At 43.3% G+C, this 26,393-nt stretch overlaps 8 protein-coding genes across 8 annotated transcripts; 3 read left to right on the forward strand and 5 right to left on the reverse strand.

Annotated features, from left to right (window-relative positions):
* Nucleotides 1-3,816: 3,816 nt before the first annotated feature.
* Nucleotides 3,817-4,047, reverse strand: O0I10_006293 (uncharacterized protein; the record flags this gene model as incomplete). Its single annotated transcript, XM_058486323.1, has 1 exon — nt 3,817-4,047. One exon carries the CDS (start codon nt 4,045-4,047, stop codon nt 3,817-3,819), a length of 231 nt encoding a protein of 76 aa, XP_058342935.1.
* A 46-nt stretch (nt 4,048-4,093) lies between these two features.
* On the reverse strand, nt 4,094-5,829 carry O0I10_006294 (uncharacterized protein; the record flags this gene model as incomplete). The annotated part of the gene is made up of 3 exons (XM_058486324.1): nt 4,094-4,853; nt 4,948-5,065; nt 5,124-5,829. 3 exons carry the CDS (start codon nt 5,827-5,829, stop codon nt 4,094-4,096), a joined length of 1,584 nt encoding a protein of 527 aa, XP_058342936.1.
* Nucleotides 5,830-7,838: 2,009 nt separating this feature from the next.
* O0I10_006295 (uncharacterized protein) lies at nt 7,839-9,954 on the forward strand (the record flags this gene model as incomplete). Its single annotated transcript, XM_058486325.1, has 2 exons — nt 7,839-8,610; nt 8,669-9,954. The coding sequence occupies 2 exons, from the start codon at nt 7,839-7,841 to the stop codon at nt 9,952-9,954; spliced, it is 2,058 nt and encodes a 685-aa protein (XP_058342937.1).
* A 483-nt stretch (nt 9,955-10,437) lies between these two features.
* Nucleotides 10,438-10,710, forward strand: O0I10_006296 (uncharacterized protein; the record flags this gene model as incomplete). The annotated part of the gene is made up of 1 exon (XM_058486326.1): nt 10,438-10,710. The coding sequence occupies one exon, from the start codon at nt 10,438-10,440 to the stop codon at nt 10,708-10,710; it is 273 nt and encodes a 90-aa protein (XP_058342938.1).
* Nucleotides 10,711-11,566: 856 nt separating this feature from the next.
* Nucleotides 11,567-11,866, forward strand: O0I10_006297 (uncharacterized protein; the record flags this gene model as incomplete). The annotated part of the gene is made up of 1 exon (XM_058486327.1): nt 11,567-11,866. The coding sequence occupies one exon, from the start codon at nt 11,567-11,569 to the stop codon at nt 11,864-11,866; it is 300 nt and encodes a 99-aa protein (XP_058342939.1).
* A 4,150-nt stretch (nt 11,867-16,016) lies between these two features.
* On the reverse strand, nt 16,017-18,062 carry O0I10_006298 (uncharacterized protein; the record flags this gene model as incomplete). The annotated part of the gene is made up of 2 exons (XM_058486328.1): nt 16,017-17,290; nt 17,345-18,062. The coding sequence occupies 2 exons, from the start codon at nt 18,060-18,062 to the stop codon at nt 16,017-16,019; spliced, it is 1,992 nt and encodes a 663-aa protein (XP_058342940.1).
* Nucleotides 18,063-19,340: 1,278 nt separating this feature from the next.
* Nucleotides 19,341-21,420, reverse strand: O0I10_006299 (uncharacterized protein; the record flags this gene model as incomplete). Its single annotated transcript, XM_058486329.1, has 2 exons — nt 19,341-20,659; nt 20,715-21,420. The coding sequence occupies 2 exons, from the start codon at nt 21,418-21,420 to the stop codon at nt 19,341-19,343; spliced, it is 2,025 nt and encodes a 674-aa protein (XP_058342941.1).
* A 3,763-nt stretch (nt 21,421-25,183) lies between these two features.
* Nucleotides 25,184-25,477, reverse strand: O0I10_006300 (uncharacterized protein; the record flags this gene model as incomplete). The annotated part of the gene is made up of 2 exons (XM_058486330.1): nt 25,184-25,248; nt 25,312-25,477. The coding sequence occupies 2 exons, from the start codon at nt 25,475-25,477 to the stop codon at nt 25,184-25,186; spliced, it is 231 nt and encodes a 76-aa protein (XP_058342942.1).
* Nucleotides 25,478-26,393: the final 916 nt, after the last annotated feature.

Here is a 26,393-nt window from a genome sequence, read left to right on the forward strand (position 1 = left end):
GTCGTAGTCTCAAGACCTCATCACCATCATCTTGCATACTCAGCATGTTTGCATCATCACATCTATATACACAACGTGTAGTCATCCAAAATAAACTTCGTCTTCTTTCTCTTTATCGAGTCTCACGGACACTTACTGTTACCAGTTCTCGCTACACAGCTCTCACACACACGCACACACACATCTTCTATCTTCCTATATCACAACGCCAACGTTAAAAGGGCGTTTGATGGCAGCAACTACCGATATAGTAGATATTTCTTTGCTATGCATGGAGCGGGATCGTGCCTTCCTCTCTGAAGTAAGGCATCCTTGGCAGCTATGATTTACATGCAACCATGTGACAGCGCTATCGTGGCCCTATCAATTGCATTGGGGATCATTGAGGATTACAGCCTTAGCCATTTGCAGTGACACAATTGATCAGTGACGATGGAGTATATGCCAAGGTTATATGGTGGGTAGCGAATTCTGTGCAAGGAGCCTGTTGTATTCTGTAATTGTTTATGGATACGATATCTAGAAACATAGAATAGACCTTTCCACTACACATTCGAACGTTCCTTAGAAGCACATGACATGTCAACAACAACAATAGAATAGTATAAATAAGCATCCATCAAGCAGCTAGAAACCATCATCTTTCATCTTTTGATCTTTCATACATAAAGACATACACACGAGTCCTAAAGGATTTATCTTGTCTCTTCTCTTCTTTATTTGAAACATCACAGAGCCAATGTTTACGGTATGTTTCTACCATATCACAGATCACGTCGTTCTTTAATTACAAGCCGCGTTATATGATACATGTAGCTAGTGAAAAAGGTAAGTTGGGCGTTATGAAACGAACATGCAAGTACGCTAGGTTTAAGTTCTTTGACAGGTATGGGAGATGATGAGCAACCAGTTTACAGAGGCGTCCTTTTTGTTTTCATCCTGCAACATGCTGTTTCACGTTACCTACAACTCGACGGCAACCATTCGACGCACACTATGTCGACCATCATCAGAGCCACATCCACCTACGGCACGCATCTGACACTGTGCATTATTCCTGAAACAAGGAAGCTGTAAAAACACATGCCTATCAGTATACACACGAACAAATGCAAGCCTACATTTGCACACTATCAACATGTTACTCATCTTGATGCATGCACTCTCCCACACACCGTTTGCTAATGAGCTTTTCCCAATGTCGAATTACGGTCCTGTTGTTGTTGAATCTGGCTATAACAAACAAGCTGAAGCTGAGTACACAAAGCAACCGTTTTCACGCACATAAACGAAAATGACCCATCAGCATGCACCTTTAGACACAGCACCACTCAGCATCTCTCACACTTCGCCGCTTCAATAGCAACGCACATAATTACTGCCACAACGTCTGGATGAATGATTGTTTATTTCATATATAAAAACTACAACATATAAAACAGAAGGCTATCTGGCTATAGACATTGTGTTACTTATATAGGAAGATGACCATGTAGATGCTTTTGTGTATAAGAAAAGCTTTATTTAATAAAAGTAAACAACTAGTTGTGCCAATGCTTAGCCCATCAATGAAGATGGTTTCCAGGTGCGACCACGAGGAGGTGATTGGCAATCCACACCCGTAGTTTAACGTCATTTCGGACGGATTGGTTTAACATCGTAATCAGGATGCAAGTTTTCGTCATTGAAGACGACCAATTTATAGTCGTGGTCAGACTACCACCCACACCACCCATACACATACCTCTTTATCCCCTCTTCTTTTTTCTTCACCTCCCATCCACATACCCCAATAGCCCTCTTTATCCCCTCTTCTTCATCACCCATGCACATACCCCGATAGTCCTCTTTATCCCCTCTTCTTCACCACCCATTCACATACTGTATCCCAATAGTCCTCTTTATCCCCTCTTCTTCACCACTCATTCACCTACCAGTGCAAAAGAAACTTACCTTTGAAGACCGTCGGAGGAGGGGAAAGAAAGATACTTTGGAGTTGGGGAAAAAAGACTTCTCTTTTATACCAAAGTGGATTGCGCAAAACCTTAGACGCGTAAGCGTTCGTGTCACCCTAAACCTTATCCACTTTCCTACTTTTTCTATAATCTTCATATCTCATTTACTTAAAACCTTTCAATTCAACCTGTTTTTGGCCGTTAGGAAAACATGTCCGTCTCATCGAGACGCTTCGAATGGTATATTGTTTGCCATGATTTTCTTTACTTTTGTCCATATGAACATTGCTATGGTCACGTAGTACAATTTCCTTTTTGGGTCGAGGTTTCAGGTCTCGGGCCGAGCTCTTTCGAAACACTGCTACAGGCCATAGCGCGTTGATTTTCAAGTAAACCTCACTTGTGGTAATAGAAAAACGTGTTCCTCTCGATGAGACGAGCCTACCGGTATGTTGTTTGTATAGGTTTGAAAGAAGTGAATTTATTAGGTGTTGATGCACAGCTCTGTTTCAGCCATTCAGGATATAAAAATCTATCATACGAATAGCATACCGTTATGCTCGTATCATCGAGACGAACACATTTCTCTATTACCACAAAAGAGGTTTACTTGAAAACCTAAGAGTTATACTCTATGGCAGTGGTTCCAAAGAGCTCGGCCCGAGATCTGAAACCGTGACCCAAAAAGGAAATTGTACTACGTGACCATAGCAATGTTCATATGGACAAAAGTAAACTAAATCATGATAAATAGGATACCATTCGAATCGTCTCGATGAGAGGCACACGTTTTTCTAATGGCCAACAATAGGTTGAATTGAGTGGTTTTGAGTAAATGCGATACGAAGATTTTAGCAAGTTGGCCGAATTTCGTGTGTCACAAACGCTTACGCGTCTAAGGTGCTATGACAACCCACTTTGGTATAAAAAGGAAGCCCTTTTTCCCCAACTCCAAAGTATCTTTCTTTCACTCTAGGTTTCCCGGACAAGACCGCAAGTATGGCTCGCTAGGTCCTATAAACAAGCGTCACGAAACACGGTATCCAGGTTAGCTGGGGGAGGGGATTCGGGGTACTCACGAAACCAGCAAGACACCCACGAATCGAAAGGGTTACGAAACTGCAAGGTCACGAAACACGGAAACACTTTACACTAGTACCCCAATCAACTCGACCCAGCCAAACCTGAGCAAGAGTCCGCAATGACAAAAAACTAGGGTGTGGATTGCCAATCACCTCCACGTGGTCACACCTGGAAACCATCTCCATGGAGATGGGCTAAGCATTGGCACAAGTAGTCATTTCGTTTTTCATAATAAAGCTTTCTTATTCTTATACAAAAGTTTCTTTTATATGGCTATAGGCTTCTCTTATATATAAAGCATGTTCAATAATAAAACGTGTTCATTCAGAGTCTCCTTAACACGTTGCTATGGCAATATGGGTAGTAGGTGGGTGAATACGGTTTACGGGCAGTGCCCGGTGAGAAGGGTATCATGGCGTTGAGGAGGTAGATGTGTGTGGTTAAAGCAAGGAGTTATTATATACGTTGAGCTTTCAACCTTTTTAAGAGTTGTGCTCTACTGATTTTTACCCAAATGTAACGGCAGCACATAGTGCTTCGTGATTACTTTTAATCATGGAGTTCATTAACAATGACGATCATGAACGTGTGACAATAAGGGGTAAACAGCGAGTTGCTCCAACAATGGTTTATGGATGTTATGGTGATGACGCATGAATATAGGTGTATGCACACAACTAGTTTGAGATATTTATTGTATCCTACGTACAGCTACTAAGGAATAATGAGATGGGGTGATGGAATTACTGGATTGCTCACTTAAGATGGGATGGCATGTTTATTGGTAATCACCTTCATGTCCGGTCTTTGTTGCTTGAGACAATTGATTCTCGCATCCTCGGCCACAGTGGAACGGTAGAGCGTAATGCATTTGAGTTTTGTAAACGTTTGGATTGCGTTCCAAAAGCTGTCGATCATCCCCATGCCGTAAATCGATAATCCACATTTCTTCAAATGTGGAAGACGTTTCAGTGTATTGATTGAATCGGCTGATGGTGCAGTCTTGCATTTGAGTTCGAGGGATGATAAAAGAGGACATGATTTGACAAGCCCATTCAAGAAGCTCTGCATTGGATAGATACCCATTCTCCCGTAAACCTGATCTTTAAGCATTCGAGGTGATCATGTCGGTGGATAGCATCAAGAATAAAGGCGACGTTGTTACAGCTGTTGAAATGAATCACCAATTTCTTCAACCGCATTTGGATAGCAATACGATTAAGATAGCATAGGATGGGCGAGTCATCATCATCATCATAGGCGTGCTGAGAATTGAGGTCCAAATCAAGCGACTTCAAGTTGGGTGGCATCGTATCAAGAACTTGAGGATGCATGCTGGTCATTCCCACTGTCAATGCTAATTCCTCCAGCATAGGCGCATTGCGTATTATCTGCCATCCACAAGAAAAGAGACAAAGCTTTGTGAGCCGAGGGAATTGGATGTTGTCAATGGTCTCGATGTCATGGCTAGTATCCATATCCCATTCAAGGTGCTTGAGTGTGTTGTGGTGTCGCTTTACCACCGAGCTCGTGTCCTTGCATATATCCGTTCCAAAATCCTCAGTGTCGATAACAATCTTACTCATGCCGCTCTCCTCCTTGTAGACTTCTTCATGCAAATATACCAAACGAATACTGGCACCTTCCATAAAGATACCAACGCTGGTCATCGCTGGATAATATTCGGGAGCAACAAGCGCTGGTTGTACATTGGTGCATGGCGAAAGCTCCAACTCCTCGAGCGATGGAAAACGTTTCCAAACCTCGATGACATGATCACAAGTGATAGGTTTTTGCAGAGGTAAAGCGTAGTGTCTTTATTGTTGGACAATGCCACATGGAGAGAGAGCTGACATCGGGATCGTAGCATGACCATATACGAAGGAAAACGAGGTTGGGACATGCCAACACAACCTTCGGTACGCTCAACATTGGACCACCTTCCATATCAACATCAAAGTGGGTCAAGGTGCTGCTGACTGATTTCAACGATGAGAGAAAACGGCCAATGTACATACTCGTGAATTCTTTTTATAGAAGTCAATGATAAGTAAATAGTGCTTTTAAAAGAAGGGCATAACTTACTCTCAATGTCTAGCTGCAGTAATGATGAAAAGTGATTGTCACCAATCAAATCACCCAACCATGTTCCTTTGGTATATTGTTGAATGGCCAACACCTTGATATGCGGAGCAAACTCCATCAGTGCTGCGAGCGTCTTGCCTCCTTCTGATCGAATCCAGAAACGTAATCCTCCAAGAGACTGGATAATACGCTCACGCCATAAGTAAGAAACATACAAAGCCGGGCTTGGTTTCAATCCATCCATACAATCATCCTCCACAAACATAGGGACGAGTAGCGATATGACAAGGTCAAGAGGCAGTTGGCGGATAAAGTCGATGCATGTGGCATGGCACTCCTCAGCGTGGTTTTTGGCTTGTTGCAATATAGCATAGTCTGAATCCTTTGTAAGAGCCATGTTGAGTCCTTTGTTGCAAATATCGATAACATGATGCTGTTTTCCTTGGTCACAGTAAATGGAGGCTTCGCGTAAATACCCAAGTGCTGAGGCAGGCGACAGGTGTTGCATGAGCTTTGCATCCTGGAGAGCGGCAATGAAGTTGACACACTTTGACAGCCCAATGGCGCGGTCATTGAGAGTCGACATGATGGAGTCAATGGGTTGTTGCAGGTGAACAGTGGAATCTTGTACAAGCTTTGTGTATTTTCCAGAAGAAGCAATGGGCATAGGCTGTTGGCATAAATCGTTCCAAATAGAGTATGTCATTGTATGCAGGTTGAGGAAGAAGTGTGTGACAAGCCCAAGTCCCGCTCCCAGCTTAAAATTGCTGGCTCAAAGGGGCCCCAGTCATCACCGCCTTTATTCGCTTTATTCCCACAACGACTATTTTCTATTCTTTAACACCCTCTCTAAAGCTTTACTTTTACTCCTTGTCGACATTCCTCGTTCGCCATCTGCCAACAGAATTGGTTTCAATCAGCATTAGTATCTTGCTTACGCGTCATCTCCAAAACAACCTCGGTAGGTCATCGCTTGCGTGTACTCGCTTCAGCTTCCTCGTCTACACCAGGCTAAACAACTTCCACGTTTGATAATACCGCCTCACTGTAAAACGATCGCCAACAATCAGAATTGCTCAAGCCTGTTCAAGATCGTAGAAACCTTGGAATCTTGGCTGGCGCAAAGGCACCAGACTTGGCCACACGATTATACACCTTCTATCAAGTAATCACGTCGTCTCACAAACTTACCTCCATGCACTTTGGTATGGTTACAGGAGGATATGGTGTGTGTACTATCGTGGGAGAGTGGGTTGATAGGCTTAAGAGAGGGGTTGCTTGTTTCAGGTTGCTCATCATTATCAAGATTAGGAAGTTTTTCAAGCCCCCAACCATTGTCGCTTTGTATTGATGGATATGGTACGTGCAATATTATCATAGGAGAGAGGGTGGGATGGTTTAAAGGTAGAGGGTTGTTTTTTTTTTCAGGCTACTCATTATCATTATCACCACGAACTTCTTCACGCACCCAACCATTGTCGCTCGGTATCAATGCATATGGTACGTACAATATTATCATACGAGAGATGGTTGACAGGCTTAAAATGGGGTTGGTTTGTTTCAGGCTGCTCATCATCATCGTATCACCATGAGGATGTTTTTCAAGCGCCCAACCATTGTTGCCTTGTATTAATGGATATGGTACGTGCAATTTTATCATGGGAGCGAGGGTTGACAGGCTTATAAGGGGGGTTGTTTGTTTCAGGTTACTCATCATCATCATCACGCACTTTTTCAAGCGCCCAATGACTGTTGCTGTCTATTTGAATGGAAAAGGAACCAATGTCAACAACTACGGATTACCGGCTCCAGGGCAAATTTTGGATCAGCAACTCCTTTACCTTTATCCAGTCCTTGCTTCCCTTGTGCTGTATTTGGTCGCGATGGTTGCTGGATGCTTTCATTTTGTTTGATGTGATGCTCTTGTTGGGTGCTGACGGAGGGATGAATCATTACTTTCTTTGGGTTCACGAGGTACGTTTGTATGATGCATGGATTCCTTCAAGAAGGACCTGGTTTTGTATGTGTGTTTGCAAGCCATCCGGAAAAGCTGTACTCGTTGAATGCCGGGTGAATGGGTATGGTAAGAGCATATGGAGTATGGATACAAGTGGATGGAGCCGATTGTTGTTTCGCTAGCTGTTTTAGTGTAGTCTCTTTGATGTCTGGAAATAAAAATCGTTGACTCAAATTGAAAAGGAGGTTAACAGGATCATTGGTGGTGGAGATGGTGTGATGGCAACAATAGGCTGTCATGTCCTTAACGTTCGCTTTATCTTTCTCATTTACAACCGTATTACTATATACATCAAGGTATGTCCTAGGAGCTCAACATGGATCGTCCATTAGCTCCCATGATTATGAATCGGAATGGCTTCATGATGCAAAGGAGAAAAACCATATCTTATCATTGGTATCTTAAGATATGAAGAAGCAAGACATTGTGGTAGAAACGATTAGATGTATTTTACTTCAAGGTACAATAAATGTAATCCAAAGGCTGACAACGGGCCATTCATGAACGTCAACTACTTGAATCATCAGGATGTGAATGATGCTGCTGATGGATGGATCCCACAGGTGAGTTCCCATGCTTTCTTTTAGCATTTTCTCTCATTGCTAGTGCTGATGTTGGTACATCGGATTATGGTTGTGGAGAATGGATAATTAATGTGCGATGTCTAAAGCTAGCGGGTTGTGAAATATATCTCAGGCATGTCTCCACCTTGCATGATCGCCTCTTTCTTTACCCAATCTCTATTCATAATTGCCCAAATAAACGATCCCAGCACTCCTTCAATCGAACCTATCAATTCTCATCATCAACAACGACAAGCGGTCATTGCAACGGCAACAGAAGAGATCAACCAACTTACATGTCAATTCATGGCGAAGCTCAATGAGCGTTCGACGGCAATGGCGAATGGAGGCAACTTTGATCGTGCCTTGCGCGATGTAGCCGTTATGCAAGCTATCGATCCAACCTCTTTTCTTGGCTACTTGAAGGCAGGCGACATTTATCAACAACAAGGAAGGCAACAAGACGCAGCAGCCATGTATGAAAAAGGTCTTGTGCATGTATCATCATCTGATTATCGTTACACCAACCTCCAAATGCGGCAAAAAGATGCACTGGATGCAGCAAACAAACGCGTCGACTTCATTAGTCAACTACCTTTGGAGCTCGTTGTATCTGAAATATTGCCTTGGGTGATCAACTACTTATACCGGCTAGCAGTGGATACTCCATGTCCTTACCTTTATGTATCACGCACATGGCGACAACGAATCTTGCTTTGCAACAACTTGAGCTTTCATGCTGATGGAGTAACCAACAGCGATGTATTTCAATTCCGTGAGCTTGAACGATTTGCCGAACACGTCAAGACATTGTTAGTGGAAGCAGGGAGAAGCAATTTACATGAGGGTCCTCTTTCAGTTTTCGATGATTGCGATTTCCCAAATCTCACCCATGTAACGATCTGTTGTAAGTGTCTAAAGAAAGAACCTCAGCGTGGTATGTACATCTAACGTATTTCATGTAGATAATGGGTATGAAGAAGACGATCTCATGTCTGCTCTTGAATCTGTTCGCCGAACGATGACGCATCTAGTCCTTTATATGGAGGGTCATACAGAGGAAGATAATGACGATGATTATGGTACATCCCGAATTCATTTGGGTGGTGTACTCGATCTGTGCCCTGGTCTTGTATCTTTGGAACTGATGTCGTTCACTATACACCACCTTACAGTGCAGCATACGACGTTGACGCAACTCACCTTGTCCACTGTTATCTTCCCGCTTTCGTATGATGCGATGATCAACATCCTCTCGCACCTTCCATCACTCGTGTACTTTGATCTACACCACGTTCCAGATTTACGATTTTTAACGCGTCTTCATGTATATTGCCCAGGGATGAAGCTATTGAAATGCGGTGGATGCGATTCTTTTGATGAAGACATATATGATCGGCATGTTCAAGGATTGCAAAAGTTGCGTTTGGGAATTGATGATGTCGACGAGCAATTCAACGCTGATGACCTTGTTCCACTCTTACTTGAAAACCGGCAATCCATCGATCACATTCGCGTGACGGGAAGACTCATTGGTGAAAGCGTTGTACGGGATTACAAGAGCTTGGGTTCATCGTTGACCTTTGACCGTTTAAAGAAACTTGAGGTCCACGCTGCCAATGATCAACTTGCAACACTCGCTCTATCGATCATACACCGATCACCTAACCTTTGCCATGTCCGGTTAGGCTCGCATGCAGCTAATCGAGATACCATATGGAACGCATTGAGAGGATTATCCAACTTCCAAACACTTTCCACAAGAAAAATGACGATGGATTCGATATCGTTTCGCAACATTCTTGAGCATCAAGTAGAGCTTGGCAAGGATTCACTGTTGAAGGAACTACAAGTTGGTATGGGTGCAGATGTATCGACCTTTTCTTGGATGGATATGATTGGTGGATTACAAAACGTGACGAAGGTTGCATTATTGACAACAACCATTGAAACACCTTCAGCATACCTATCAACAAATGCAACCATTGCCGAGGGATGCCCATCTCTTTTGCGCCTTGAGTTATACTTTGGTCGTCAACCAGCACCGGAAGGAACTATCACGCTCATGAAGGATCACCCTACCCTGCAATGTCTTCGAATCCATGCATCTTCGATCGCTGAAAGGGATGTTGTCAATCTCTTGTCGTTCACCAAGCTCAACAATGTCATCATCATCATCGCACCAATCCAGGACTATCTTATCGCGTTGCTCCGTGCCCGTATCCCACACATGAAATACATACCATATTGAAGCTTGGCTTAAGCAGGATACGAGTGGGTAGATAGCTCCTATAGCAAATAAATAGTGAATCATGCATAATGGTGATAGTGTTAGTAATTGTATTGATACGTGATTGTGAGATCAAAGGTGGCCTAATAAAGGCTGCTTATATAGGAACCGTTAAATGCAATCATGGATATTGAATAATATTAAAGGATGAATGTTTTCCCTTAAGGAATACATGAGAATGACCTAGAAGTGATTGAAACCGATTAAGTAACTAGGGAACCACCTCGAATCCAGTGAAACATCCGACTAGCGTAGCTGTCATATAACGTTGGTTCTTGTCATGGATCCTTCTTGAAGATTAGTCATACCACTCGTAAAACTATAGAAATAAGGATAGAGCGATAAGAATAAAGAAGGATCTTTCAGTCTCAACGTACTTTTCATTGTTATATTTTCATTAAACATCACATTTTTACGTTGAATTCTGCATCTCTATCCACCAACATGTCTTCTACCAACGACCAAACCAAGACCCAAGACGTTACCATGACCGAGGCCCAACAACCTCAAGGACAACAACAACAAGACAAGAGCAAGCAAGAGCTCGTAAAGATCATCAAGCACTACAAGGATAAACACGACAAGCCGTTTAGTCGATTGAAGTCATGGAGACCTGACCTGAAGCAATTCGAACGCCGTCAGCCAAACCATTGCCAAGACCCAAAGGCTCTCGATAGCTTCCGCGCCTTTATACCTATGACGAATGGTGAAAAATGACTTCTGCTAAAAAGGAAAAGGCTAAAAAGGCGCAAGGAAGGTGGCAATACCACTACAAGAACTACAAATGGAATTAGCAGAAGTGCCATTGTTCCAGATTGCTGGTTTCTCTGTGTTCGATAACCTTGGGGAGGTATACCCAACTGCTGAGCACTTTTGAACCGCTTCGAAAAGATCTTGAATGCCGATACCATTGGTTGCAAAAAAGACTTGGAAAAGATGGCTACCTTTGGCGGGAGTGCCCGGCTTGGATCATTGGTTCAAGGGAAAGGTTTTGCTCGTAAGGGCATGACTTGGGACCGGGCGTAAAATATTACGAGCGCTTTACTGCTGCGGATCAGCAAATGCACAAAGGCTAAGAGCGTCGCCGCGGTACAGTGCAGTCAGTTGCTGATTATGGAATACCATTTCATGAATACCTGTATAGAGGGTGGTCTCGAAGACAACCATAATTTGGCTATTCGTTTCCTCACTTCTGCTTTGCAGAATGAGATTCCCGAAAACGTTCGGTAACGTGAATTGTCGCGGGCAGTCATAAGCCCAAACGGGTTAGTGAAGAATCCTCAAAGTGGCCAATTCATTGACCATTTACAAGCGTAAGCGTGAGGAGGATCCGCAATCCAATGCTGGTAACCGTGACTGGTGCCCTCATCATCAGCAGTACGTTAAGCACAAGCCTGCTGACTGCAACCAGCGGTCAAGTCCAAGCCCAAAGAGCAACAAGGCTAAAGCAGGTTGAGTCTTGCGAAGATGGGCTTTGCATTTATTGTGAGAATGGGGATCCTGATCCATCGTTGTGACGAATACCGCGAGGCTAAAAAGAAAAAGCGGGAAACGACAAAGAAAAGAAGCTCCAATGCGCACTTTACTGCGCGCTGCTACTACTGCCGCCGATAATACATGCAACTCAGCTGATCCTGAGCCTGCTACCGATAAGATGGAGTCCACCGATATGGATGAAGTCCCTCACCCTGCCGATGATGCCATGGAAGATGTTTTGGAGGTGACACGGCGAAAAGTCATCAAGGCGCCATTGTTCAGTCTTCTGATGAAGTGTTTGAGCATGTGTCAACAAAATCCGCCGCCTTGCTCATCAATTCTCCCATTCTTATGGGGCAATATGGCATTACTGGGCCTTAGTAGATTCAGGAGCTGAAATTTCATGCAGGTAATAAAGATGACCATGATAATAATTGGACTGTTATTCATTGAAGTGGGAACTACTGCTATTTATCTGGTTAATTTTGCGGTGATCATTCTGCACGGTGATGATATATGAGCATTATAATATCGTATTCACTAGAACTACATTTGTCTTTGAAGTGATGGAGGATCTTGATAAAGAGGATGTCATCATTGGGCGGTTGATGCTATTGGACTTGCAATTACAGGGACGCTGTCCGCTGGATGATGAAGAAGATTCTAGTGAAAACGAGAAGCCTGATTCAGACGCACTCTATTGGCTGCAGGTTCTGATGATGAACGTAAAGCTTTCTTCAATGGGATTAACAAGTTCCTTGAAGCTAATGCTAACATCTTATCCACCACGTTTTAGCAATTCTAGTCGTTGGCTGGAGTTGCCCACGCCCGATGGTGTCACTTCATATCACCGCCAATATCCATACCGTTTAGCTGAGACCAGTTATTGATGCTGTCGAAAAATGGCTTGAAGGATGGTGTCATTATTCCAAAAGCTCAAGTCAACAGTCTTGGAATAGTCATGACGTGGCTGATAAAAAGGATGCATGCAGCAATAAAGCAGGCAAAGACCATGCCCAGTCCCGTCACCATAACCATTACCTGCCTGACGATCGATATCCATTGCCGCTCATTCGTGAAATCTTTGAATTTGGTTAGACAAAGGTATTCACTACTCTTGACTTGACGAAACCTTTCACCGCTTTAAGATCAAAAGAGATGATCGGCATAAAACCACGTTCACTCACAATGGTCGCAATACATGTTCAAGGGTGTCCATTTGGTTTTCAAAACCATTTCTTCTAAATTTCAGCGGGTCATGCATATGGAATTTTTAAAGACATGCCATTCAATTGCGCATTCCGACGATAGTGATCTTTTCCTCCGATATGGATACACATCGTGAACACGTGCAACAAGCTATACATGCGTTGACCTGCAAGCCATTGCCCAATCCAAACAAATGCCACTTTGCCCAAAAGGCATATACCTATAGGCTTCTGCACTGATCCGCAATGTTATTAAACTCGATCCTCGTAAGGACGTACTCCGTATGACGTGGCTATACCACAATGTGGCAAGGACATTCAAAGGTTCATGGGCATTGTTAACTACTTCAGGAGTCACATCCCTAATGTATCCCAAACAAGCGCTCCCTTGAAGCTCTACGTGAAAAGAGGTCCTTGAGAGGTTACTGGACTCGTGACCATACGTTGCGCTTTAATAAGCTTAAAGAAGCCTTAGCTGCAACTATACACCGAAGTATCGATCTGAATGAGCCTTTTTATGTCGCCACAGATGCCTCTAATTATGGCGTGGAGCGGTTCTCTTTCAATGAGGCCTTAGCAGGCACGATATTGGCTTCTGCGCTCTGCGTAAATCGGCACGGTAATTATAACAATAAAGAGGGAGTTACTTGCTGTTATTTATGCTCTCGACAAATTCCATCAATTTCTTTGGAAAATCAGTTTACTCTTTATACGGATCATAAAAGCCCTCACGTATCTTCATACTCAAAAGATTGCCAATCAATGATCAATTGGTTGGATACCATCCTTAACTACTCTTTCAAAGTAGTGCATCTACAATTCTTAAGAATGTACTTCACAGTCAGCTCTCTCGCTTGTTCACCCCAAGTGCAGCTGGGAGGGGAGCAAAATTGCCTCCAGCTCAACGAATTGCTATCAAAGCAGAAGAAGAAGAAAGCAGCTCATTACTGCACCTTCACCCAAAATCCCAACCGATACATTGACTCCAACCACAGATGCCGACAAACAAAGTGATCTCTTGAAGAGATGCTCCTACCCAAGTTGGCCATACTGGTGAACGGTAATCGGAGTACTTGCAACACAAAAGGCGTACCATTGGAATTCCATACTCCAGGATGCCGTTGAAATAGTAAAACGTTGTTCACAATGCCAAAAGTATAATATTGCGAAGAAGGTATAATCCTCTACGACCAATCTATTTATACCATGACGATGGGCTGTTGACTGGCCTCAAATGAACAGCACATTCTGTATGTACTTACTTGTAATGGTAGACGTATGTACAGATTCTACATCCACGCGCCTTGCCTAACAAGGAAATCGATGCAGTGGTTCATGCCTTCACCGTCGCGCGATTTCGGCTTACCTAAAGTCATCCAGGAAATCTGACAACGGGGCTGGGTAAGAATCACCTCGGCTTGTCGATAGCTTGGGAGTGAGCGCCTTGGGACTCACAACGCCTTATCATCCTCGAGCAAATGGCATAGCCGAACGTTGGGTGCAATCATCAACTCAAATCGTACGTAAAAGGATCGAAGGCTCTGGAAAAGACTGGGACTACTATGTTCTAGCACACAGTTAGCACTCAATATGCGCGTTTCCAAACGACTGCAATTGCCCACTCCTTAATGTTCGCCGCGGCATCGACGAGTTTCGCGATTACCGACAAGAGGACTCCACAAGTATCAAACCGATGTCGTATGAGCAATTGGTTGAGCGTATCGAGAAGGCATATGCAAAAAGGTCGTGTTTTCGCTCAAAGAAGAAAGAACCATGTTGTATATAAACTTGCAAGAAAAAGTTTACGACCAACACCGCCTCGGTATTCAGCTTCCTGAGCAAGTCATCATGGCACGGGTACAAACACGTGGTACGCAAACTTACCTGCTGCGAGGCCCTACACAGTCTTGCGCAAGACGCAAAAAATTGTCTTACATCTTGCAGGATGAAACGGTTCTATTAATGCTAAGATTATGCACCATCAGAATTAAAGCTCATCTCAAGATGAAGTTATACCCGCTGATGAATTATACGAGGTACAAGCCATCATCAATCGCTAAACGGCAAACCGAGCAAGCAGCTGACATTCTTCTTTTCAGAAGAGTTGCTATTGGCCCTGAAATGATACTTGCGGCTTACACGATAAGTTTACCGACCCTGATTTCATCATGCAGTATTGGAATAGGCTGGTCAAAGATGATCAAAGTCAGCATCATGCCGATAATACATCTTCAAAGCGTAAGAAGCCACAGGCAACATACTACCACTCGACGTAGCAAACGCCTTAGAAAGTAATCAACAAGTATTTGTATACATAAGCATTTGCGACCACCTTATTTTTTCCCACTGGGTTTTTGCACGGGTTTTTATGACGGCGCCATTCATGCGCTCATCTTCAATTTGTGTTACCGCATCCATTTCATGTTGCTCACAATACACATTCCACCACAATACATCCTACACCATACCACCATAATCCTTCCACGTTTGTTCCAAACTGGAGGGGGTAATAATGATATTATGGATGACCAGACTAATAAAAGGATGAATGTTTTCCTTAAAGAATACATGAGCCAAACCTAAGTGATTGAAACCGATTAAAGTAACTAAAGGAACCACCTCGAATCCAATTGAAACATCCGACTAGCGTAGCTGTCATATAACCATTGGTTCTTGTCATACAGATCCTTCTTGAAGAATTAGTCGTACCAAGATCTCGTAAAACTATAAATAAGGATAGAGCGATAAGAATAAAGAAGGATCTTTCAGTCTCAACGTACTTTTCATTGTTATCCATTTTCTATTACCAAACATCACAATTAGCAACGCTAATTAGCTACGGTTATACGAAACAACAGCATGTTTGTGCACTATTCCGATAACAGAGCGCATCCATACATCCAAGCTAATGCGGGTTATTGTTTCAATTGATCACGCTTTAACATTTCCTCATCCACATGATTGGAAATAAGTATTCATGGATACATCATAAAGCCTCTGCAATGATTCGATTATATCTATGCCCATCGTGAGTGTGTTCCCTTCAACAAAAAATGACCGTATTGAAGGGATTACGCAACCGTACTACAATAGCTTTAGCTACTACACCGCCACACAGGCAAAAATGGAAGGTGTGTTGTGTGCAGCACTCTGCCGATAGATTACGTCACATCCTTGTATTTCTGAGAGCAGTGGTCATGCATACGACTATAAGGCATCATTCAAAACCTCTATTCACACATATATATATACTAGCGAAAGCAGGTTTATTGATCGAAAACAAATGTCTGGATATGTATTAGAGTTGATTTATTCGTATTCCACTACTTACGAAGACATTCAGAATGGTTGGTACCATCCATCTATAATAACATTCATGTCTGGCCTGTGTTTCGTGAGATGTCGAATTTGAACCTTGGTGACTGGATCTTCCGGCCGTACCCGGATACACCTGAGTTGAGAAAACGTTCGAAGCGTAAGCCAAAAGCTGTCATAGGGGCCCATGTCCTTGGTAGAAAAGGAAAATTGCTTGAGGTGTACAAGTCGTTTCAATGCATTTATGGAAGAGATTGATGGGGCATTCATACAATTGATCTCAAGGCAAGATAGATAAGGACATTTGTTCACAAGCCTGTCAAGGAACCTTTCCATTTGAAACGGCTCCCAATTCCCGCTGAAGCAGAGCATTAGACCTTGAAGCATGTTGAAACGGTAGATGGCATGAAGCACGCTCTCAAAGGCAACCGACGTGTCGAAGTGTATAGTAAGTTCATGTATTTGGCATTGCTTAACCACACGACCAAGATAGCGTGCGATGGTGTTTGTGTCAACGTGGTCCCGACCACCATCCAATTTCAATTTGACCTTCTTCAAAGTGGATGGGATTGTATCAAGAATAGTAGGGCTCGCTTTGATTGCTTTTGATGTCATCTTCAATTCTTCAAGTATAGCCGCGTTGTCTATTATCGATGGTGCGGACGTGAGGAGTGATAGCTTCTTCAGCCGAGGGTATTGGATGTTGTCAAGGTCGTGGAAGTCTCTTTCGGGCGAAATATCCCATTGGATTTCTTCGAGTGTTGTATGATTCTGTCTTAAAGCAGGATACAAATGCGTAAACGCAACATCGCTAAATTCTTCCCAATCGTCCATGCAAACAGAAATCTTGGTAACCTCAACCTTTTCAGATCCAGTGTTGCGATCTGAGTAGGCAACCCCCACAGAGAGTTCCTCAAACGCAAGCTCAACACTTTTCAACAAAGGGCAATATCTTGGTATGATGAGCGCCGATTCCATATCCGTACATGAGTGAAGGTCAAATTTCCTGAGAGCTGGAAACCGCTGGCAGATGCGTATTATCTCATCACGATCAAGGCTTGCTCCTTGGCAGAAGAGCGATAATGTCGTCATGTTTGGCCATGGTGTCATCGGGACATGCTTGAAATCGTCAAAATTGGGCTCGTGCATTGTAAGCGAAACGAGGTTGGGACAAGCTGATAATACTCTCGCCACAGGCACCAGGGCGTCATAGTCTTCAGGAATATCCAAATGTGTCAATGTGCTGCCGATTGATTGCAACAACGAAACAAAGCAATCCATATAGCCAGGTCCCATTCCTTATATGAAGAAGGTTGAATAAGAGTACTTTAAGAGATGAAGCCCACACTTACCATCCACGTACAACTCCTGCAGCGAAGAAAAATCATTCTCACGTAATAAATCAGAGAGCCAGGTTCCTTTGGAATATTCGCGAACATGCAATGCCTTGATGTGCCGAGCAAACCTCACTAATTTTGAACACTTTTCAAGGTCTTCCTCTTCTTCCTTGTCCCCAGTCTTGAAACGCAATCCATGTGAACATCGCAAAAAGTAATCACGCCATGCATTTGACACATGCAAATAGGGACATGGCTTTAATGAATCCAAAGCTGAATCACCAGCAATCATAGGAATAAGCGTTGCAGCAACAATGTCGATAGGAAGCTCGCTTATGAAATCGATGCGTTTATCCTGCTGTTGCATAGCATCGACCTTGATAGGTAGCAGTGCTGCATAGCCGGGATTTTTGGTATCAATAGTGTCGAGCGCTTTGTTGCAAACATCAATGAGATCGCGCTGTTTTCCTTGCTCGCTGTAAATGGTGGCGGCACGTACATATCCAAGTGGTGAAGTGGGCGAGATCTGCTGCATAGCTTTGGCATCACGAAGAGCACAATCAAAGTTGGCAAGCTTTGACAATGGCATGGCGCGCCGATCCAGAGTGGACAAGATCGATTGAATGGATTGATGGAGTCGAGTGGTTGATTCGTAGACAAGCTTTGCGTACTTTTCAGTGGAGACTGGCTGAGTGGGCTGTTTGCATAAATCGGTCCAAATCGAGTCGTCCATTGATGGTTGGCTGGGAAACAAGAAAGAGCTGTGCCACCACGCAAAGGTAAAAATTAGCGGATAAAATCCACCGAGGTAACAGGCTGCTGCTTTATCCCCCTTTTGCTCCAACAACGACTCCTTTCTATACTTGAGCATCGTTTTAAAGCTTTACTTTTGCTCCTTGCCGACATTCCTTGTTCACCATCTGGCAACAGAATTACCTTCAGCCAGCATTCGTCTCCTTGGTTACGCGTCATCTCTAAACAACAACTTCTGGTGGCTCATCTCTTTCCTGTACTAGTTTCAGCTTCGTCTCCACCACAACCTTAACCAACTTCCACTTGGCACGAAGCCGCCTCCAGTTAAAAACGATCGCCACAATTGCTGTACGCTCATCTGCTTCAAGATCGTGGTCCTTGTTTTCAGCTTTACTAGTACAAAGGCACCCTACACGTCCAAGGGAAACACTCGTGAAGCCAACAGACGAAAACGTACTCGCAACATGCGTTGATGCACTTTGGATTGCCTGCACGTATCGGTATGTTGAATATCATGAGAGGCCATGTTGGCAGGATTACAACAGGGGTCATTTATTTCATGGTGCTAATCATCATTTGCTTCAAGAGGTACTTGTTCAAGCACGCTCGGCCATATGACCCTTCAGCAAAAGCAAGGATTGCAAAACACACGACACTTTTTATCCGAACACGTCTGTTGCCATGGAATTGCTCCACCTCTTGCTATCCATGTTATGCTTTTGCGAGGTTCCTTGATGGTGTCATTGTTTAGCGAACCGTGGCGGGTATTGTTTTACTCGACGCTCAAGGATGGATGAAGGGATGAATGAGCCTATGGGATGATGAGGTAGGTTTGGTGGATGATGGGTCTTATGGATATCTTTATACAAGGAGGTACAGGTGTGGTAAGTGTATTCAGGCAACCTGGATAGCTAAGGATGATGGATAAAGGCAGGATGGATATGGAGTTTGGATATTATTGGATACTGTGTATTGTCGTTAGTGTAGTCTTGTGCTCTATCACAATAAAAAGCAGCAGTATAATACCTTGGGGAAGATAATCGTATCACGCTTAATGTTGATGGTGGTCATGATGTTGTATTGTCACAACCAGCTGGCTATTATCCAACACATGTATTAAAGCAAGCAAGTCCAAAGCACTTCGAGAAGCTCTATTTTGGGTACATGATGACAACAGTAATGATTTATTTTGATCCTTAGTATAAATGGCAGTGAAACATGGAGAGGTATTTAGGTGGTGAGCCCATACATATGAATTTCAGAAAATAAGACCTTTCAAGCTGAGTGGACGTTTGTTGATGATGATCTTCAAGTTAGGCCATTGTCCCTGGAGATATCGAATAGCATCCATGTTGGCACCCTTTACAGAATATATGCGAATACATTTGAGCTGTTTAAAAGTTTCAAAGGCATGCCAAATATTATCATCGGGATCCATCTCCTCGACTGAAAATACAAGTTGTTTCAAATCTTCAAGTTGTTTCAAAGCATTCACTGTATATGTCGACGGTGCGTTCTTGCAGTTGATTTCAAGATTGGATAGACGAGGACATCCCTTTGCAAGCCCATCAACGAAGCTGTCCATTACATAGGAATCCCAAACACAAGAACGCCATGTCCTTGTAAAGATCAAGTTCAAGCTCTCAATACGACCAAGATGTTGGATTGCTTCGAGCACATTGCTAATGATAAGCGCGTCGTGGAAATGAATAACAAGCTCTTTTAGCTGAGAGTGATTGGCAAGTCGATGGAGATACGCTGAAACAGCTGCTTTTTCGTCACGGAGATAAGGTGATGCATGTCCCAATCTCAATTCGAGTCTCTTTAAATTGGGTGGTATTGTATCAAGCACTGCCGGATTTTCCCTGATTGTACGGGATGTCATCGTCAATTCCTCAAGTATGGGTGCGTTGCGTGGTATCCACCATCCAGAGTTAAAAAGAAAAAGCTTCTTCAGACGAGGGTACTCAAGATCATAGACATCCTCGTTGTCATTGGCAAAGTTGACGTCAATTTTCAAGTATTCAAGCGTTTGATGGATCTCCTTCAATATAGGAATGACACTCTGCCAAGGGTCACGGAAATCATCAGCTTCCCAAAACGAACAATCCACATACACTGAAAGATGCGTAATCCCAGCATGGTTACATGGGGGCCCTTCTTCCGAATAGGTAAGATCAGCAATGGGGCTATCCATGCAAATGTGAAGATGTTTCATCCTTGGGTAACTATCCAAAACAACGCGTGTCAATTGTATATCTTCACATGGATAAAGTGAAAGTTCCTTGAGTGATGGAAAACGCTTGCCAATCGCTTTAATTTGATCACAGCCAACATCCTTTTCTCCCTGGGAGAAGGATAATCTAGTAATTTTGGGCCATTTTACCATTCGAAGCGAGCTGAAATTGGTGGCAAATGGATGGATAATGTCCAGTGAGACAAGATTGGGGCAGTTGAGGAGAATATCGCCTATCGCTAACATGCTGCCATCTTCCTGCTGGATATAAACATGTGTCAAAGTGTTGCTGATTGACTTTAGCGATGCCACCAGGTAATCACTGCAATCAGCCGTAATGCCTTTTGGAAAAAAATGGTGAATAAAAACCCATAAGGAAGGAATACAGCAACTCACCTTCAACGTTTAGCTCCCGTAACGAGCAAAAGTCATTATTGCGCAGTAAATCACAAAGCCATTTTCCTCGCGTAAATTGGTGAACATGCAATTCCTTGATATGACGAGAAAGCTCAATCACTTGTTCAAAGTCGTCGTCGTCTTCAGAAAAAGTCTCAAAACGTACTCCATTGAAGGTTTGGCTGATACGATCACGCCATGTGTTGGATACATGCAAATAGGGATTTGGCTTCTTTAAGCTGATAGCTGAGTCATCCATCATGAAGGGTAAAAGCGTGGAGATCACAATGTCGACAGGCAGTTGACGAACAAAGTCGATTCGTTTACTTTGATGTTGGTCAGCATCCATCTTGGCTCGTGTCAAATCATCATAGTGGTTATCCATGGTGTCCGCCATACTCAATCCCTTGTTGAGTACATCGATGACTTGAAGTTGTTTTCCTTGCTCACTGTAAATGGCGGCTGCACATAGATATCCAAGAGCTGAAGAAGGCGATAGCTGTTGCATAACTTTGGCATCGCGAAGAGCAGCATCAAAGTCGGCGCACTTTGTCAACCCAATGGCGCGTAGATTCAGAGCTGACAAGATCGATTGAATGGGTTGAAGCAGTTGCGTGGTCGAATCGTAAACAAGCTTTGCATATTGTCCAGAGGAGGCTTTGAGTATTGGCTGTTTGCATAAATCCTCCCAAATCGAGTGGTCCATTGTTGGTTGGCTGGGAAACAAGAAGTGGTCGTCGCCACCCAAACATGAAAATTAGCGGATAAATCCTCCGAGTCCAGCAGGCTGCTGCTTTATTCCCCCTTTTTGCTCCAACAACGACTTCTTTCTATACTTGTCCCAAGCCTTGCTTTTGCTCCTTGTCGACATTCCTCGTTCGTCATCTGCCAACAGAATTGCCTTCAGCCAGCATTCGTCTCCTTGGCTACGCGTCATCTCTACAACTAAGCTGGTGGCTCATTTCCCAGTGCTCGTTTCAACTTCGTCTCCAGCACAACTCCAAACAACTTCCACCTTCGACAATGACGCCTCCACAGATGTCCACCTCCCCAACAACCGCTCATTGTCTTTGCTTCTTGACGTCTTGCCGTTAGCTTGGTGGTCTTGCCTAACCCAAAGGTACCCAACAAGGCTATAACAGGTAAACGTGCTGGCAGCTTTTCAATGCGCGTAGAATACATTCTGCCATGGTTACAGGTATTGGTACGTGAAGTATTAAGGAGGCAACGGCAGTATGGTGATACAATGGTCAAATGTTTCAAGCAGCTAATCATCATCGTCATCATCATCATCATCATCATCTTCATCATCATCTTCATCATCATCTTCATCATCATCTTCGCTTTCATCATTAACATGAACGTCAGCATCGACACCGACATCATCATCATCATCAATAGCATCATCATCATCGTCAATAGCATCATCATCACCATCAATAGCATCACGAGCATCATCAACATCAGCAAGTACTTGCCAAAGCCCCAACCTCCACGTATGCTGCCGAACGTGATTACCGATGGATGCCTTTGCAACGAGTTCAATTATGATGATTGTACGCTGCACGGCACCTTTTACCCGCAAGCCTTTTATCATGATCCAGAGTCATGTCAACTCGTCTACGTCTCGTTACTTTCATTCTATGGGGTTACGGCATTGACGGATTGTATCATTATAGACCAGGTTTACTCAAGCAGTGCATGGATGGGTAGGAGTCCTTTGGGATAAGGGAGTAAGTATGGATCATGGATCGATGGGATATGGTTGCTGACAGAGGTTCAGGATTATGTATGTGCTGGATGGAGGCTCTCGTAAGTTGAAGGAACTGACAATGGATATGGTAAGAGTTCTCGGAGCTATGGTGGAGCCCGCCTATTGTATTTGGTAGCTGGATGGACTAAGGTAGCTTTATGATTCATGAAAAATAAAAATGGTCAACTGTGAAGGATTACTGGTATTGGTTCGTGAGGGACATTGGCAGGGTCATCATCATCGGACTATCTTGGATGCTTGGTCATGAATCTCATCATTGCCGCTATTCTTGTCGTTGCTCTGCTCTCCTTCATCATAAACAAGCTAACGTCTTCATTGAATAAAAGCGCAGTGTGATTACCTTGTGCCCTTGTCTAGCCTTGGCTTTGATGTCTTTCTCATTGGAACATTGTTTTGTCTTATCGCTTTTTGTGCGACCTTGTACATAGACGTTGTGATCGTGTACCTTTCTATCATCGACTCACTCTTGCTATCCTTGTTCTTGGACTTGAACTTGATAGGTGCGCTTGCCTATCATTCATATGGCATTAGCTTCTTGATTTATATCCTTAACTGCATACTTTAATGACACGACACAAGTACGCAACAAATTTGTAAGATACATGGCATATATCGTAACTAGCGAATATTACATCCTTCCCTGAGAATACTGGTAGGATGGACATAAGGACTGGCAAATGGGATTATCACTATAAGGAATACAACGATGGGGCGTTTGGATTGTACAATTCTCTTGTTTTCTTTTTCCTTGAATACTTTGTAACTATGCTAATAACATGTGCTTGGATGCATAGATCTTGTTATGGTGGATAGGATGGAGAAGGCAATGGGTTGGATCATCCTAACCTTCGATGCAGTGTAACCCCAGCTGATCTTCTCATCTCGAAGTATAAAATCATGGAAACCTTAACTCAATCCTGGATAAAAAAAGAAACGAGTTTTTGGCAAAGTAATTGATTTGCGTCTGGCGATATGCCATATGAAGAATATTCGTCTTTTGCCTATTCATGCAAGCAAAGAGTGGTAACACAAGGAGGCAATGCTAACGGCTGATGCGCGCTGATACCATCTTGCAAATCCAATGTAAAAGAGCAACATCCTGTGGTTATCTTCTATTTCTAACAATGCTAGATGACTCCATTATAAGAAACAAGCCATTGGTATGTCGTTATTGGATGCATGCCATGGACGTCCTTAAATCACCCCTATTTAAGATGACTGAAAAAAACGTCTGCGATTATGCAGCCCCCACTTGGAAATCGACCAAGTCACCCAAGCTCAATCTGCAACAGCTTATTCTTCTTCTACAACTACTCTGTTCACGCCTCCCACCTCCTGTACACCTTTTCAGCACCCTTCAGCCTTCTCCATTGTCGCCATTCACTCCATCTGAAACTCTCCATCTATAAGCATCGCGTGTCCTTGACGGGTTCTTGTCATGGCAACACCTTCTCAGACAACACTATTCACGGCACTCGATACACCCAACGGAACATAGGCTTCTTCACCACTGTTGCAATGCACTTTACAAACACATGCTGGTCAACCTCATTCTCTCCATCTTGTTCGCCATCCGCAAACGCCCTATCACCAGAGCCCACACAGCGCACCAGCTTGCGTTAAGGACATACATGATCAGAACTCGGCTGGTGGCCACTATCACACCATGTATATCTGCAACAACAATAAAGGCGAGGTTCGAAAAGCGTAGTGCACATAGCCACAAAATACAGTAAGCACTAGTTGTATGATTGTTTGCATTCCTTGGCTGATGGATTAGCGTGTCTATGGTGGTGTATAGTCCTACAACAACATGTGATGATCAAGGCAGGCACCTTTTTGTACGCCTTTTGCGGATACATGTGGTAAGCTATTCTATGCAGATCTTGAAAACGCTCGGTGTCTATCGATATTGGTCATGATGATTATGAACCTTTGGCCGATACGATCAAGATTGGAATATTGCGTGCAAGATGGTAAGTGCCATCATGGTTTATGTGGTTGGTGTATACGTGGATATTTCATGTCACTGGCACCTACATGATTGGGATGGATGGGCCATAGCAGCGGGAATGAGTTACTTGGCTACAATATTGCTCATACTCACCCACACCGATATGCCGAATTGGAACCACGTTATTATGAAGAAGGGATGACCAGAAAGCGCTAGGATGGTACATTACAAGGTATGGATGGCTTACAAATATCGAGATGGTGGATGATGGATTGATCGGCTTGCTAACAATGGCTTAGTTAGTCATAACGCCTGGTCCTTCAACATGCGAGCTATTGTTGATGTCATTAGAAAAAGGCCTTTTGTGAACCCAAAGATGTTTGAGGTAAGCTGCCAATGTTGCTTGGAACAAGGTATCCACCAATGCTTGTAACCACTGACGTAAACGTGGGTCTTTACTATCAGGCTTTCATCATTCTTATACTATCCTCGGATCGAGATCGCAAGATGTTGGTACGGTAAAGATGATCTTTTGGCAATCATGACACTGACTCCTATAACGATAGCTGATCCCTTATTGATTTACACGCCCTGCTGGACATAGTATGTAAAGTAAGTTGAATGTTTATTTTGGATTGAAGTTTCAATATGGAGAATTGCGCTCATACTAGGGCCATAGGCTGTGAACAACCAAACCGGCGTTGCAGCCTTTCCTGTGATTCAACATGGGCAACCATCTTCTTAGTATCTTCGATACTTTTTCTGATCAACTATACAAGCGGGAAAGCTGCCATAATACTCGTCAACTAAGAGAATACATACATCGAGGATGAGTATATGAAAGGTCAATAAAGCTGTTATTAGCTTACCCATAGTCCATACACAGTATCCAACTGTACTGCATTTTTCTTGACCAGCTTCAGTACACTTTTCGTGGTATTCATCGTATATTGCCGCCTTAAGATATTCAAAAGCGGAGACACTGTTGATAATCGCAACAGCAATAAGGATGGTAGCGAAGAGAAGGGACTTCATGTGGTTGATAGGATAGAATTTACAAACGCTCTATGATGGTCATTTTATATTCCTGAAGGGGTCGGTGTTGGTATCAAGATAGGGAGCCCCATCATGTACGCTGATTCATAACCAAAACCAGGAAGCAAATGTATTGCGCGCCCCTTACCACAAATAGGAAGTAGCTCACACATCACATATCAATACCTTCCCCATATTTCCCCATTGGATTCCTTTAAAGATAAAGCTACCGGTTCTACATCTCCACCTAGTGCAGAATGAAAAGTACGTTAATAGCCACCGGTGAAAGTCATGAATATGCTGTTGGGTGTAGTTACCCCTAAATGTGTACACTAGATAACATAGATGGCACAGTAAACAACATGCAGGGGGTGGGGTTAAGGAGGTCTCCATGGCAATCGTCAATGTTGCATAGATCTATAGCAATGTCTCCATGATTGATCAACAATGCTATCGCTGGCAGCAAATGACAATCATCCAAAAGCATCACCAAGGATCACCTTGCACCACTTCATCAATCACAAAGTTGCGTAAAGCGTCCGCCATATCAAGTAAGGTGCTAGATGACGATTATTCAACTGACCTCTTACCTAACCAGTCAACAAAGATGTACTCGATGCTGCATCATTGCTTTTTGCATGCGGTTTCCACCCCTACTTTGGAAAATGGAGATGTATCATAGCAATGTACCAACAGCCTATTTTAGCGTTATCACGATCTCCTGATAAGATAATTATACGCGTGATGGAAAAGGAGTTTGGTCATGATGATGATGGTGGGGACGGGACAGTGGTGGTGGATGATTCTCGAAAAGAGATTCTATTGGTAGTCATTCAACACGTACAAACACCCTAAGTAACCCCCCCAATTCCATATTGGTTGAAAACTTGCATACAACAATGATTACATCGTATGT

The sequence above is a fragment of the Lichtheimia ornata genome, assembly GCF_029851405.1.
Source record: "Lichtheimia ornata isolate CBS 291.66 chromosome Unknown scaffold00027, whole genome shotgun sequence".
NCBI classification, from domain to species: Eukaryota; Fungi; Mucoromycota; class Mucoromycetes; order Mucorales; family Lichtheimiaceae; genus Lichtheimia; species Lichtheimia ornata.